At 49.1% G+C, this 13911-nt stretch overlaps 1 protein-coding gene across 1 annotated transcript in view; it reads right to left on the bottom strand.

Annotated features, from left to right (window-relative positions):
* Positions 1 to 1891: 1891 nt before the first annotated feature.
* SPATA16 (spermatogenesis associated 16) overlaps positions 1892 to 13911 on the bottom strand; it is a 483092-nt gene continuing 471072 nt past the window's right edge. The window contains exon 10 of the mRNA XM_085633135.1: positions 1892 to 2089. Within this exon, the coding sequence (XP_085489261.1) occupies positions 1892 to 2089 (198 nt within the window). The remainder of the gene's footprint in view (positions 2090 to 13911) is intronic.

Genomic DNA, 13911 nt, shown 5'->3' with positions numbered 1-13911 from the left:
GGTTCTCAGAGCTCTGCTTGCTTCATCTTCATGTCACTGTCTTTATGACTGCTGAGACCGGTGGAGAATAGCTCTGCCTGTGGTAGGGTGGCGGCATAATGCAGTCCCCTGTGGTTTAAAGGGGCCCACACCCTTAAAAGTACCCCCATTCAGTCCAAAACATACATATAGGTGTAAGATATGGCTGTCTCAAAGGCTTCTCACCACAGAGAGACCCCATCATTTTGTGTTATGCCACCGGTGGTAAGTATTCCAAAAACCCATCTCTAAATGCAGGGCCAGCCAATAAATGCTTTGATTTTGAGGAAGCATTGGACTTTTTATTTCCTATCTCTATTGCATTTACTGTATGGTGAAAACACACTTAGCAATGGGCAGTACACAAACACATTTAACAAAAACAGCATTTTATCTTTGAGTTGGTGACATATTAACCCCTGATTAATGGGGCACATTTACTAACCTTTGACGCTCTCTTTGAAGCTGGATTGCATCAGAGGGAGGTAGAAACAGAACCATATCTACTAAGAGATGGGGCTATTTTTCTCTCCCCCTGCGATGGTGTACTTTTGGCTGCCTTGCACCAATCCACACACCCTTGCACCATAAAGCGAGGAAGTGTACTTTCAGTCAAATACAAAAACTAAGCTTTAATGGTCCCCCCTCTTGTATGTGCACTGTACAGTGCACCACACAGTCAAAGTAAAAAAAAATGTGCAAGAGATTTAAAACTTGCTTCCTTTTTATGCCTGGCTCGAGGAGGCATAATTTTTTTGACAAGTCCTTGGCTAACAGTGTTTGTAGATCTGGGCTTGGATCAGTGGTTAATTTGCAGAAGTGCCATAGCTCTCATCAGGAGGCAACTTGCAGCAGCCCATTTCTCCCGTTGGTGCCACCTAAAACAGAACCAACTACTAACCATGAAAGTGGGGGAGAGAATGTGGCATAATGGCCAATGCTGTCGACTTTAGAGCTGGACAAACAGGTTCAAGTCTCGACGTCGGCTCAACGTCCTGCGATTCTGGGCAAATCACTTAATCTCCCCTTGCCTACCATAAATTAATGTGTCCTTAACTGATGCTAATGAAAAGCGCTGGTACTGATGATTAAGTGCTGGTGCTGAACACCGGAAACCACCGGCTCAAATTAAGCACTGACTTGGATCATAACCCAAAGTTGTCTGCAAGTAGCCACCCATGGACCACCCATGGTACGTCCCCGCGATGCAAAGATGCGTGCAGCGTTACTTCAGGCAACATTCCACGCACTGGCGTAACGAAACTTGAGGGGGCTCCCCTGCAAGGGACATAGAGGGCCCCCCCTCCGTACTCACTCTAAAGCTCTCAGGCCAGGGTACTGTGCTGAGGGGGCCACCCCAAAGCTCGGGGGCCCCTCCGTACTGCGGGGGCTGCAGGGCCTTTATTACTCCTCTGGTTCCACGCAAATCGTGATTAGCTTTGCAAAGTAAATTCCAGCACAACTTTGTGCTAGGTTTGCATCACTTTTGTGACTCACACCTGGCACTAAGTGCTAGTAACACTGGACCTAAGTGTCTTTTGGAGCCATATGCACATTTGTGCCCACGTGCCCTTGCAGTCACCTTGATCAATATACCCATGTAAAGCAGGAGCTTTATTTGTATTTAGAGAGTTTAGCAGAATCTGCTTTCCCACCAGACATGCATATGTATATCAGGCAACTGTGTAACAAACAGAAACGGAGGGATGGAGGCCATCATTTTGCATAGCATTTTTAATAAACAAGTTAAGCTCCAGAAAACATTTATTTCTGCCAGCCTAGGCTAATGAAGTGCTGCAGCCCCTTTCCAAAGACGAGCCGCTGAGAGGGGATACCTCATTAATTTCAAGACAGGCCTTTGTTGTTGCAGCCGTCAAACCGCGCCTGTGTTAATGTCCTTTCTGTCTCCCTCCGCGCGTCGGGGGGACGCCGCCTTGTTCCCCAGTGACTGACAGAGCTGCGCGCTTTCAAGCCGCTTCAGTTTCATCCTCTGCCTTCGAGCAGTCCGAAGTTTTTTGGTCTTCAAGAAACTATCCTCTAATTGGTATATAAAGTCTTCAATTAGCCCGACCTGCAACAACAAAAAAGTGCAATATATGTACATGGGATTAAACACAGGCACAAATCTCCCATCTCCGACCGTGCTGAAAGCGCATCAGCTTTTTAGGATTTCTGACACTCAAGAGTTTGCAAAGAAATATCAGTTTATGGTCATGGTATAGCCTGGTCTAGTTGGAGTTATGCATTTGTATTTATGACGTCATATGAACCTCCCATCGTGTCGTGACCTCACTGCCGCTGACTTACATCACATGCCGATTAATCTGCATTGATACATTTGAGAAGGTGCCTGCCAGTGCATTTGTATTTAAAAGATTATATACTCATTCATCTATTTTGATGATGCGCGATGCTTTAGAGCGCTTTGTGGTATTTTTTTGGTTAATTAACAGTTGTACAGTCAACTCCATCAATCTCAGGACGGCCAAACCGACATGCGCACTGAGCTGTCTCCAACCCCTCTGTGTTGCCGGGTTTGAGACTGCAAGCGCAGGCTCCCAGTATCTCTCGGAGCGCTATTTCATGGGGCTCAGGTCAATCCTAACGCTGTCTTTAAGAATGAGCGCAGCGCCAGGATGGGCCGCAGGGGACACTTGGGAGCCTGTTTGCTGCAGCAGGACACAGAGCAGAAGAGCGTCGGGGTCAGTTAAGATCTTTATTCCATATTTTGTTTATGTTTTTTTCATTGTCTGTCCCCCCCACTTCCCTGTCATCCATCGCACCCCCTACCCGGCCCACCACTCTACCTGCAGACTTGCCGCTACTGGTGGCTGGTACAGCTCTATCAATGCCTCAACCCTTAATCTCTGGTTAAAGAGGTGGTGAGATGGTGTTCCTAAGTGAAGGGTAAGTAGTTGGTAGATGTGGAGGAGAGTGTAAAGGTAAGAGAAGGGCCATGACTGTGCGCAATTAGGATTAATATTCCTCGATTCCATGAGTCCAGGATCCTGTTAATCACCAATTACCACAAAGACAGGGACGAGGGAATCCACCGTCCCAAGCAGGGTTTCCAAACTGAATTAGTTGATTCACAAAGCCAGAACCCATCAAGGATCTTAATTTCCTTTAGTGATGCAGACGGTGGGAACAGGTCACCATTTCTAGCAGCCTCTGGATACATGCTCTGGGGCTTCCCTTGCATAGTTATTCAGAGGCGACTTCTCCATGTGAGCGGAGGAGCATCATCCCACTAGGAAAAGCCCCAGGCCAGAGCTGACTGGACTGGGCGGGGCCAGTGCTGCAGAGTGTCAGCAGGGAGCTATGGGCTTAAGTTTAAAATGTGCTTGTCCTTTTGGCCGGCCGTCTTACGAGGGCCAGTCAGACATGCACATTTTAAACTTCTCTAACCGAGCTGTCTTAGACAGCTCGGTTATAGAAAGCACAGGCCTCCAGTGCTCTTGAGAGTGCTGTGTGAGGACCCTCTCTCCAATCCTGGTGCTGTACTCATGCTTGTGAGAGCAGCACCAGGACTTGTTAGGGGAGTTGGCTGGGTCCCAGTTGGAGTTTGCCATCAAAATACTGAAGGAGGAAGACGACACAGAGGAAGGTAAGTCTATTTTCTGTTTTTTTGTCACAAGCCTCACCACCCTTGGTAGATGGCAGCCGCCACTGTAGTTATTCGTTATTCCTTGCGTCTGTAGGGAGTTTGCACTGCTATTGCCTGTGCTGTGTGCAAGCTTCCACTGCTTCTGTCTATAATGCACCTATTTAGCTCTGAGGAAAGCTCACGCTGATCCATTCCATTCTGATGAGCCATTAAGTGCGCATCCTCTGACCTTTATTAGAACCTGCACCTGAACACACACGTGGCAACGTTTACAATCCTAGAAGCACACTGGCATCTGTGAGCAGCAGCCTGGTATTTATTGGAATTAATACCCTTCCCCAGCCCTCACACTTCTAGCGTCTCCCTGCCAGACTGTCACTGTGAGGTCACACCCTAAGAATCAGCCCGGAGTACACCAGCATCACTCAGATTCGCCTTAGAAACTCGATTTATTAGAAGTACCACGGGCTAGGATGACAGAAAGCTAAGTTATATAAGCAACAATTCAAATATTTTTTCTGACACATGGCTTTAGAATCAATCAATCAATCAATCAATCAATCAATCAATCAATCAATCAATCAGGGAATTGTGAAGCGTGCTATACACCCGGAGGGTCTCAAGGGGCTGGGGGGGTGCAGCTCCGGGTCAGTCGAAGAGCCAGGTCTTGAGGCTCTTCCTTAAGGTGCACAGAGTGGGGGCACATCTGATGTTGATAGGGAGCTCATTGCAGGTCTTTGCTGCAATATAGAAGAAGGCTCTTCCACCCGTTCTGGCTCTGCAGATGCGCGGGGGTTTCGGCGAGGGTGAGATCAGTGGATCGGAGATTTCTCTTGGGTACGTGGAAGGAGATTCTTTCGTTGAGAAATTTGGGTCCGGTGTTGTGGAGGCATTTGTAGGCATGGGTGAGTATCTTGAAGGTTACTCTCTTCTCGATGGGGAGCCAGTGGAGGTCTCACAAGTATTGGGTGATGGTTCATGTCGAGGGATGCCGAGGACGAGTCTGCCTGAGGTGTTTTGTATGCTCCGGAGCTTGCGGAGCAGGGATTTGTTAATTGCGGTGCAGATGGCGTTTATATAGTCCAGTCTTCTGGTCATAAGTGCATGGGTGACGGTCTTTCTGATTTCGAGGGGATCCATTTGAAGGTCTTGAAAAGGATGCGGAGGGTGTTGAAGCAGGTGGAGGCAAGGGCGTTGATCTGTCGGGTCATGGTGAGGGAGGAGCTGAGTATGTTGCCCAGGTTCTGGGCAAGGTCCGTGGGGGTGGGGGGCTGCCGAGGCCACCAGGTGTTGTCCCATGCAGAGGGGGAGGGTTCAAGGACAAGGACTTCTGTCTTCTCCGAATTGAGCTTCAGGCAGCTGCTGCTCATCCAGGATGCAACGTCCTTCATTCCTTCCTGGAAGCTGGGTCTGGTGGTGTGGGGGTCCTTGGTGAGGGAAAGGATGAGCTGGGTGTTTTCGGCATAGGATACTATGTTAGTCCATGCTGTCTGACGATGGCGGCAAGAGGGCCATGTAGATGTTGAAGATTGTGGGGCTGAGTGACGATCCCTGGGGCTCTCCGTAGTTGATGTCTGTGGGTTCGTAGAGGAAGGGCGTGAGTCTGATTCTTTGGGTTCTGCCGGTGAGGAAGGAGTGGAGCCAGTCGAGGGCGGCAGCCTGTATGCCGGAGTTGTGAAGTCTGGTGGTGAGAGTGTGGTGGGAGACGGTGTCGAAGGCTGCAAAGAGTTGGGCGTTGATGATATTCTCTGTGACTTTGGCTGTGAAAGGGAGAAGAGAGATGGGTCGGTAGGTCTTGAGGTCCGTTGGAACTGCTGAGGGCTTCTTGAGGAGGGGCTTGACTTCCGCACATTTCCTGTATTCGGGGAATGTGCCTGCTTTGAAGGTGGCGTTGATGGTGCGTTGTAGCTCAGGTGCTATGGCGGTGGCGGTTCTGTGGAAGATGTGCAGAGGGCAGGGGTCAGTGGGGGCTCCTGAGCGAATGCCTTTCATGGTCAATGCGGTGTCTTCGGTGGTGACTGGGGTCCAGAAGGAGATGGTAGGCTGGCTGTCATTGCTGGGGGGAGGAATGGGTTTGGTGCCTGGAGTCTGTTAGTTGAAGTTGTCGTAGAGGGATCTTATTTTCAGGTGGAAGGAGGAGCCGAGTTTGTTGCGAGGTCTTGGTAGGGTGTGAAGTCTGTGGCTTCGCTGGGGGGCTTGGTGAATTCCTGAATGATGCTGAAGAGTTCCTTGGAGTTTCTGGTGTTGGTGTGGATTTTGTTTCGGATGAGGTCCTTTTGGTGGATCTGATGAGTTGGTGGTATTCCGTTATGGCATTCTTGTAGGTGGTACGGTCTTCCAAGGTTTTGCTGTTTCTCCATAGCTTCTCGAGACGTCTGCAGGTGTGTCTGGTTTCTTGGAGGTCAGCGGTAAACCAGGTGGCCTTCCTGGGGAGCTGTCTGTCAGGGTTGTGGAGGGGGGTGAGTTTGTCTGTGCAGTTGCTGATCTGTGAAGTTATTTGGCTGAGGAGTTGGCGTCGGTCAAGGTGGGGTGGGATCATGAATGAGGGTGGAGTTGAGGTGTTCCTCAGTGACCTTGCTCCAGTTCCTTTGCGGAGGGCGTGGTGTAGGTTTGGGGGCGGTGGCTTTGTCGAAAGGGAAGTGTACGCAGTGGTGGTCCATCCAGGGGGTTGCGTGGTGTGGCTAAAGTGGAGGTTGTTACTTCCTGGGAAGATGGGGTTCAGGGTGTGTCCTGCCTTGTGGGTGGAGGTGGTGACGAGCTGTTTTAGTCCGAGGTTGTCCAGGAGGGTGGAAGAGTTGGGGTCGCTGAGGTTGTCGAGGTAGAAGTTGAGGTCTCCAATGAGTATGTAGTTCATGGAGGTGATGGCGTGGGGCACGATGAGGTCAGCGATGGTAGTGGTGAATGCGATTCTTGGTCCGGGGGTCTCTAGGTGAGGGTGCTGCTTAAGGTCATTCTGGGGCAGGTCTGGATCTGGAAATGGAGGTGTTCGGTGGTGGATGAGGAGTCGCTTGTGCTGGAGGTGGTGAGTCGGAGGGAGCCCTTGTGTGTGATGGCGAGTCCACCTCCTGGGCAGTTGGGGCGTTCCTTCCTCTGGATCTTGTATCCGTCAGCGATGGCGATGTTGGGGTGGAGGTGGGGTTGGTCCAGGTTTCCGTGTAAAAGGCGATGTCTGGCGAGAGGGGGTCGAGGAGGTCCCAGATCTCTACAGCATGTCTGTGCAGGGAACGCATGTTGAGGAGGATACACTTCAGGGCTTTGGGGATCCTGGTGTATGGTGTGAGGGCAGTGGCCGTAGGGGTGTGGAGGATGGTGAGGGTTTGTCAGCAGTGTTGGCACGAGAACTGTCCATGGGTAGGTTTAAGCATAGACAGCTGGCAGTTGTTGTTCCTTCCGGGGTTGAGTGTGTGTAGGTCAGCTGAGTCATAGTGTTGGGTGGCCAGAGAGCCAGGGTCCCTGGCGCTGGTCACGGATGGGTGCAGATGGCCTTCCCTTTGGCACACCTTTGGCGCTCCAGAGGCGCGCACGCACAGCAGCCGCCATTAAATAGGGTAGGGGGGAGGGAAGCACAGCTGGGAGGGGTGAGCGGGAACCAGCAGGGGGGAGGTACCGCGGGGGCAGCAGCAGCGGGAAAGGCTGGCAAAACGGACATGGAGGACACAAAAAACGGCACAGGTTAAGCAATAAATGAAAACAGGCAAAATAAAAAGAAAGAGAGAAAATAACAATTACAAAGGCACAATAACAAAAAGACAGACAAAAGACAGAAAACGGGCTCAAACACAAAGACAGACAACAGTGGACCAGCAGAAGAGCAAGGCTCTCTCACTAGACCACCAGGAATGAGGCGAGGAGAGCCTCAAACACCTACCTTCTTAGAGAGGTGTAGGGGGCAGCTGCTTCAGACCAACAGCGGAGCTTCTGGGGCAAAGATTAGAGTCCCTGACCAGGAGGTCAGAGGTCTTGCTCACACACCATAGGAGCGGCCGCCATTAAATAGGGAAGGGGGAGGGAAGCGCAGCTGGGAGGTGGGAGCGGGAACTGGCAAGTGGGAGGGGATGCGGGGGCAGCAGCGGCGGGAAAGGGTTGCGAAACAGGCACGAAGGACCCAAACGACAGCAGAGGTACAAGCAAAAAATGAAAACAGAAACACAGAAAATAACAATTACAAAGGCACAATAACAAAGAGACAGCCAAAAGACAGAAAACGGGCACAAATGCAAAGACAAACAACAGCGGACCAGCAGAAGACCAAGGCTCGCCCACTGGACCACCAGGGATGAGGAGCAGGCAGGAGCCTGCAGGGGAGGAGGGCCTCGAACATCTACCTTCTCAGAGGTGTAGGGGGCAGCAGCAGTGGCACAACAGCGGAGCTGCTGGGGCGGAGTGCGGAGTCCCTGACCAGGAGGGCTTTTAAATAGCCAAGGAGAACCAATAGACATCTTGTCTTCAGGGCCAGACTGGTCGTAGCGGGCACCGGGCGTTTCCCGGGTGAGCTGCCAGGATGTGGGCCGGTTTTGGACCTCTGGGATGCCATTTTTGTTGCCTGGGGCCCACTGAGATAAAAAATGGGGGTAGGACAGGAGTGGTGCTTCCAACTAGCACCACCCTCCCGGGTGGCCGGCAGAGCTCTTTGCAAGGGCCGGTTTTGGTTCCCAGTCTGGTCGAGGTTGTCTCCTAGCAAAATACTTAAAATTGCTGTCAATTCTCCAGGCATCCGACTTATGATCTGCATTGTTAAGGTGCAGTAGCTCACACTGCAGCAAGTGCGGCTTAAGTGCAAATATTTCCCTGCTGTATATCCCGTGTTTTGATTAGACATACTAGATGTTGACGTGTGCACTGCTCGTACCCTCTCTATTCATTGGCTGCAGTTGAAAACAGAAGGGGTCATCAGCATCATCATCAAATAGTCTTTATTTTGTTATTTAACAGCATATAAGACACAAACAATTACAATAAAACATAAATTCACGAATTAATACAAACTACATCAAATGACTCAGTAAAAATATACACATAAAACATTAAAAATTTGGAGTAAAAGATTTCAAATCCAACTCTGGTCCTATAGAAAAAAATACAGTGCCAGAACAACATGATATCAATTTAGCTCAAGACCCCGAGCCAGAGCAAGTCATCTCTTTCTACTTCTAGCAGCCCCTACTAAAAAACTACCTACATTAATATGTACTAGTGTACTCGGCAGCATCTGTAGATATATTAGAGCAGGTTTTGCTTGTATAAAATGTTTTTCTCTTAGCAGTAGTACAATATATTGTCTTAACAAATAGTAATGAACACAAAACATTACGAAATGCATGGTGTCTTGTGCAGAAAAACTGTTACAACTACAGGGGTCCAAATTAACAACTTTATTCCACCTCTGAGGTTCCGCCAGCAACCAGTGCAGCTGATTTCATTACAAGACCGGAGGCTACATTATGCATTAATCTTTTAATGCAGATCACAAGCAGCCGCACTACATCACAAAGAAAACAGTTCTAGAATGTAGTGAGCACAAGGTATAAATGGCATGAGGCACAAACAGACTGCCTCTTTTAAATGCGGCTCGCAAGCAGATAAGTAACATCCCTTCTTCTTAGACTTAGAAAATGTTATGATCAATAATATGCCATACTTGTATATGCCATGTACTTATTGATTTGTTCCATATTTATACCCTCTTAAACACGCTTTGACTTCATGGCTTCTCGCTTTTTTATCGTGGGGTGATCCTGGGCTTACTTTCACCCCTTCCCACCGACTTCCTATTGTGGTTGTCGATCCTCATGCTCTCCCCTGTTCCTCAATTGAGAATTATGTTCAAGATGACGATTCTAAGTATTTAGAGTTATTTACCTTGACTCAGAAGCTTGCCTTCACTCGCGCTCTCCCTCTTTGATGTGAGGCTATATTTTCGTTCTGTAAAATCCCTATAATTTCTAACCCCGTTTTTCTGGGAAGTTTAGCGACGCGCTCGCTCCGTCCTCGCGAGCGCGTTGAGCTATTAGACAAAAGCCCCTTAGCAACGGTGCCCCCGCGTCGCTTTGTAGCCAACGAGCTTTCCTCTAATTCCCCTTCTCCGGCAGCAGCTGAGCTCGAGCGAGAGCTTCAGTTACTTCGCTCCCATCAGCTGCTGCCGGAGATCGCCTTTCTCTGCATAAAAAAAAAAAACCAGAGAGGGAGTGAATTTCACATCATATTCACAAGGAACACAGGAGATAATTACAAGGAGCCCCAAACATATATATTAAGCCTTGTTTTTCAGGAGGGTCAAATTAATATACTTACACTTGCCATCCACTGCATATTTATTTTGGGAGATTACTTAAAAAAAAGGAGATATTAACCATACCTTCAAGGGAAATTAATATTATTCCTTTCTGACATTAATAACTTCCCATTTGAATGAATGAATGAATGAATGAATACCTATTTATATAGCGCATGGCTACCCTAGGGCATCCCAGCGCTGTTAAGACTGAGGACGCTGTCAGGCATTAGAGGATGTTCTTAAACAAGAATGTCTTTAGTTGCTTCCTGAAGGCAGTATGATTTAATTCATGCCTGATGTTGTCAGGGAGTTTATTCCATTCTTTAGCTGCTAGGACCGAAAGTCGACGGCCACCCATACGGGCCAGTCTGACCTTTGACACAACCAGCAGATTGCGTTGGTTAGATCTAAGAGATCTGACCGAATGATAGCGCCGAAAGAGAGGATCCAAAATGGATGGGCCGAGGTTGTGAATAGACTTATGTGCCAGACACAGAGTCTTAAACACAATCCTTTCATGGACTGGAAGCCAGTGTAGAAGTCTGATTGAGGGTTTAGCTGATGATCGTTTAGGGATTTTCATGAGTAGGCGAGCTGCACAATTCTGTACAGCTTGCAGAGTTTTTATTGTAGTAGCAGGGGCCCCCAGATAGATAGCATTCGCATAGTCCAGTCGCGAGAGAACCAGCGACTGTACTAATATGCGTCTGGCTTCAAAAGGGAGTAGGTCTAGGATTTTTTTAAGAGCTCTCATGAGTCCATAGCAAGTCGAGGCTACTTTGTTGGCCTGATGCTGGAAGTTCAAGGCAGAATCCAGCCAGACCCCTAGACTTTTTATTTTGGTCTTGGGCTTCGGAGGGGGTCCAAGACGCTGCGGCCACCAAGGGTCCAGGTTGATTGGGGCTTTATAGCCCAGCAGCATGATGTCTGTCTTGGCTCCATTCAGCTTCAAACAGGACGAGGTCATCCAATCAAGTACATTGGAGAGACAGGGGGTAAGATTGTTAATCCCCTGAGGTGAGGTATCGTCTCTCACCAGGGAAACAACCAGCTGTGTGTCATCGGCGTAGGTGACAAGCTGAATTCCCCAAGGAAGCACCACCTCAGCCAAAGGTCTCATATAGATATTAAACAGAGTAGGGCTGAGGGATGAACGCCGTGACTCAGTTGCAGCTGGCTTGAAGCCACCTCATCCTCAAAGACGGAAAAGTATCTATCCGATAGAAAGGATTGAAGCCATTTAAGAGCCAGACCCGAAATCCCTGCAAGACGTAGCCTATGCAGCAGAAGAGAGTGGTTTACAGTATCAAAGGCTGCGCTGAGATCCAATAGGACCACCGCAGCGCAGCCTCCTGCATCTACAATAGTCCTGGTCGCCTCCACTACCGCCACCAGTGCAGTTTCTGTTCCTTGCTTCGCTCTGAATCCAGTCTGGGATGAATGTAATGCATCAGAGGACTCAGCAAATGAGGAAAGAACCTGGTTGACGTGTTTTTCGGCTATTTTACCAAGGCTCGGGAGAAGCGAGATAGGTCTGTAATTAGCCAGATCTTCAGGGTCTAAATTAGGTTTTTTCAATAGGGCACGAACCTTTGCCTTCTTCCAATTGGGGGGCACAACTCCTGAAGCTAAAGAGGCATTGATGACCTGCATTATCACCGGGCATACTGTACCAGAGACCTGTTTGAGAACCGTTGGGGGGGCAACGTCCTGTGGAGAGCCTGATTTGAGGTGGTTAAGGAGCCTTTCAACATTGGCCAAATCAAGCAGCGGAAAGATCTGGAGAACTCCAGCTGAATTAGTGGTAGCCACAGCCGGCGTGTCAGGGCTAGTCTCCAAGTCATCTAGACTATGTGACGTTGTTGCAAAACTCGAGTAGATATTGGAGACTTTAGATTAAAAAAAAACGGCTAAATCCTCACAATGTTTTTGGGGATCCAAAGCTGGGATAGTTGGTCTCTGAGTAGTCACCAGAGATTGGAAGATTTTAAAAATCTCTCTAGGAGCATTAGCTGCTTCTGAGATTTTACCCTGATAGTATGCTGCTTGAGTAGATTTTAATAAGTTTTTGTAGGATCTGAGAGAGGCTTTGTATTGGGTTTTCAAAGCTGGTGCAAAATCCTTTCTCCACTTCCTTTCCGCGCGTTTACACACCCGCTTAAGTTCCTTGAGTTTATCGGAGTACCAAGGTTGTTTGTTTTGGCCCTTCCGATGATGTATCTCTTTCTTGGGGAGAGTGGTGTCAAGGGTGGAATTGAGCCAGTTGTCAAAGGCTTCATTCGCAACCACTGGATCCTCGTGAGGAGAAGGCGGACAGCTCTTCAAGGCAGTCTCCCACTCCCCAACTGGGAGTCTGGACCACACTCGACTAACTTTCTTAGAGAGGGTGACTCTGTGGTGTGGTGTTTCTGGCAACCACCTAAAAGAAAGTAGGGCGTGGTCTGACCAGGGGACAAAGAGGGGCCGTTCACATGCCAAGTTCGAGAGATTAGTGAAACAGTGGTCTAATAAGTGACCAGCAACATGTGTAGGCTCTGTCACAATTTGTTTCAAGTGTACTAATCCCAAAGAATCAAGCAGGCATTGCGAGGCAGCAGCATCACTGTCATCAAGGTGGATGTTAAGGTCACCCAGAATGGAAAAGTTGGGAGAGTTACTGATAGAGTGAGAGATTTTGTCTACAAGGTTGAGACAGAAGTTATGATGGGCGCCCGGAGGTCTATAAACCAAGATCCCCGAAAAGGAACATGTGGGTGAAAGGGAAATGGAGAAACCAAGGCTTTCGCAATCAATAAGAGGGCTTTCGTAGGTTCTACATCTGACGGCATTTTTATGTATGATTGCAACTCCGCCTCCCCGACCTGACAGGCGGTCCTGTCTGATGATGGAGTAGTTGGGCGGGAGCGCCTGAACTACATCTGGATCAGATGACTCTGTCAGCCATGTCTCCGTTAAGAAGAGTATGTCAGGATCACACTCCTCTAACAAAAGATGGATCTCGAGGGCGTGCTTCGGAAGGGATCTACAATTTAGCAGGGCAAATGAATAACAAACGTTCTTGGCTATCCCAAGGTTCATGGGCTTACAGTGTGGGCAGACAGTGCAAATATCTTCAGGTAGAGCCTCTATCGGGCAATTGGGCCTCGCCGTCTTACTAAATGCCTTTAACTGCTCACCATTGTAAATAATAGTTTTGGAGAGGATAGAATCCATTGCGCTGGCCCTGTGCCCCGTCCTGATCCGGCCTGGCACGGACGGGCACAGACGGGCTTTCCTTAGGCGCTCCTTCGGTGCTCAACGGCGCGTCCGCAAACGCGTACGCTAGCGCGTAGGTGGACCGTGTCAATTTATGTGTCTTCTGCCTGCGTGTCCCGCCCTACCTCCCCAACAACTAGCGCGCCAACCTCGTCCTCCCCAAGATGGCCGCTGTGATGAGTTTGCCCCTCTCCGTCCGGCACCAACAAACAGCGATACGAGGAGCTAGGATGGCCCCAGAGGTACAGCGCTAAGAAGGTGTCGAGCGGTGGGCGTGAGAGCGAGTAAAACAGGTAAAATACAATTAAGTACAATTTAATTAAAAGGTCAAGATAAAATTCAACAACGATTTAAAATTAGCTAAACTCCCGGCTTCCGCCTCAGGAGCAACTGGCGTCGCTAGATCTTACCAGGCTGATCAGTATCAGTCAATTTATGTGTCTTCTGCCTGCGTGTCCCGCCCTACCTCCCCAACAACTAGCGCGCCAACCTCGTCCTCCCCAAGATGGCCGCTGTGATGAGTTTGCCCCTCTCCGTCCGGCACCAACAAACAGCGATACGAGGAGCTAGGATGGCCCCAGAGGTACAGCGCTAAGAAGGTGTCGAGCGGTGGGCGTGAGAGCGAGTAAAACAGGTAAAATACAATTAAGTACAATTTAATTAAAAGGTCAAGATAAAATTCAACAACGATTTAAAATTAGCTAAACTCCCGGCTTCCGCCTCAGGAGCAACTGGCGTCGCTAGATCTGTCAACATG

The sequence above is a fragment of the Triturus cristatus genome, chromosome 11 (assembly GCF_964204655.1).
Source record: "Triturus cristatus chromosome 11, aTriCri1.1, whole genome shotgun sequence".
NCBI lineage: Eukaryota > Metazoa > Chordata > Amphibia > Caudata > Salamandridae > Triturus > Triturus cristatus.
The sequence above is the reverse complement of the archived record's forward strand: the minus strand, read 5'-3'. Positions and strand labels throughout refer to the sequence as shown.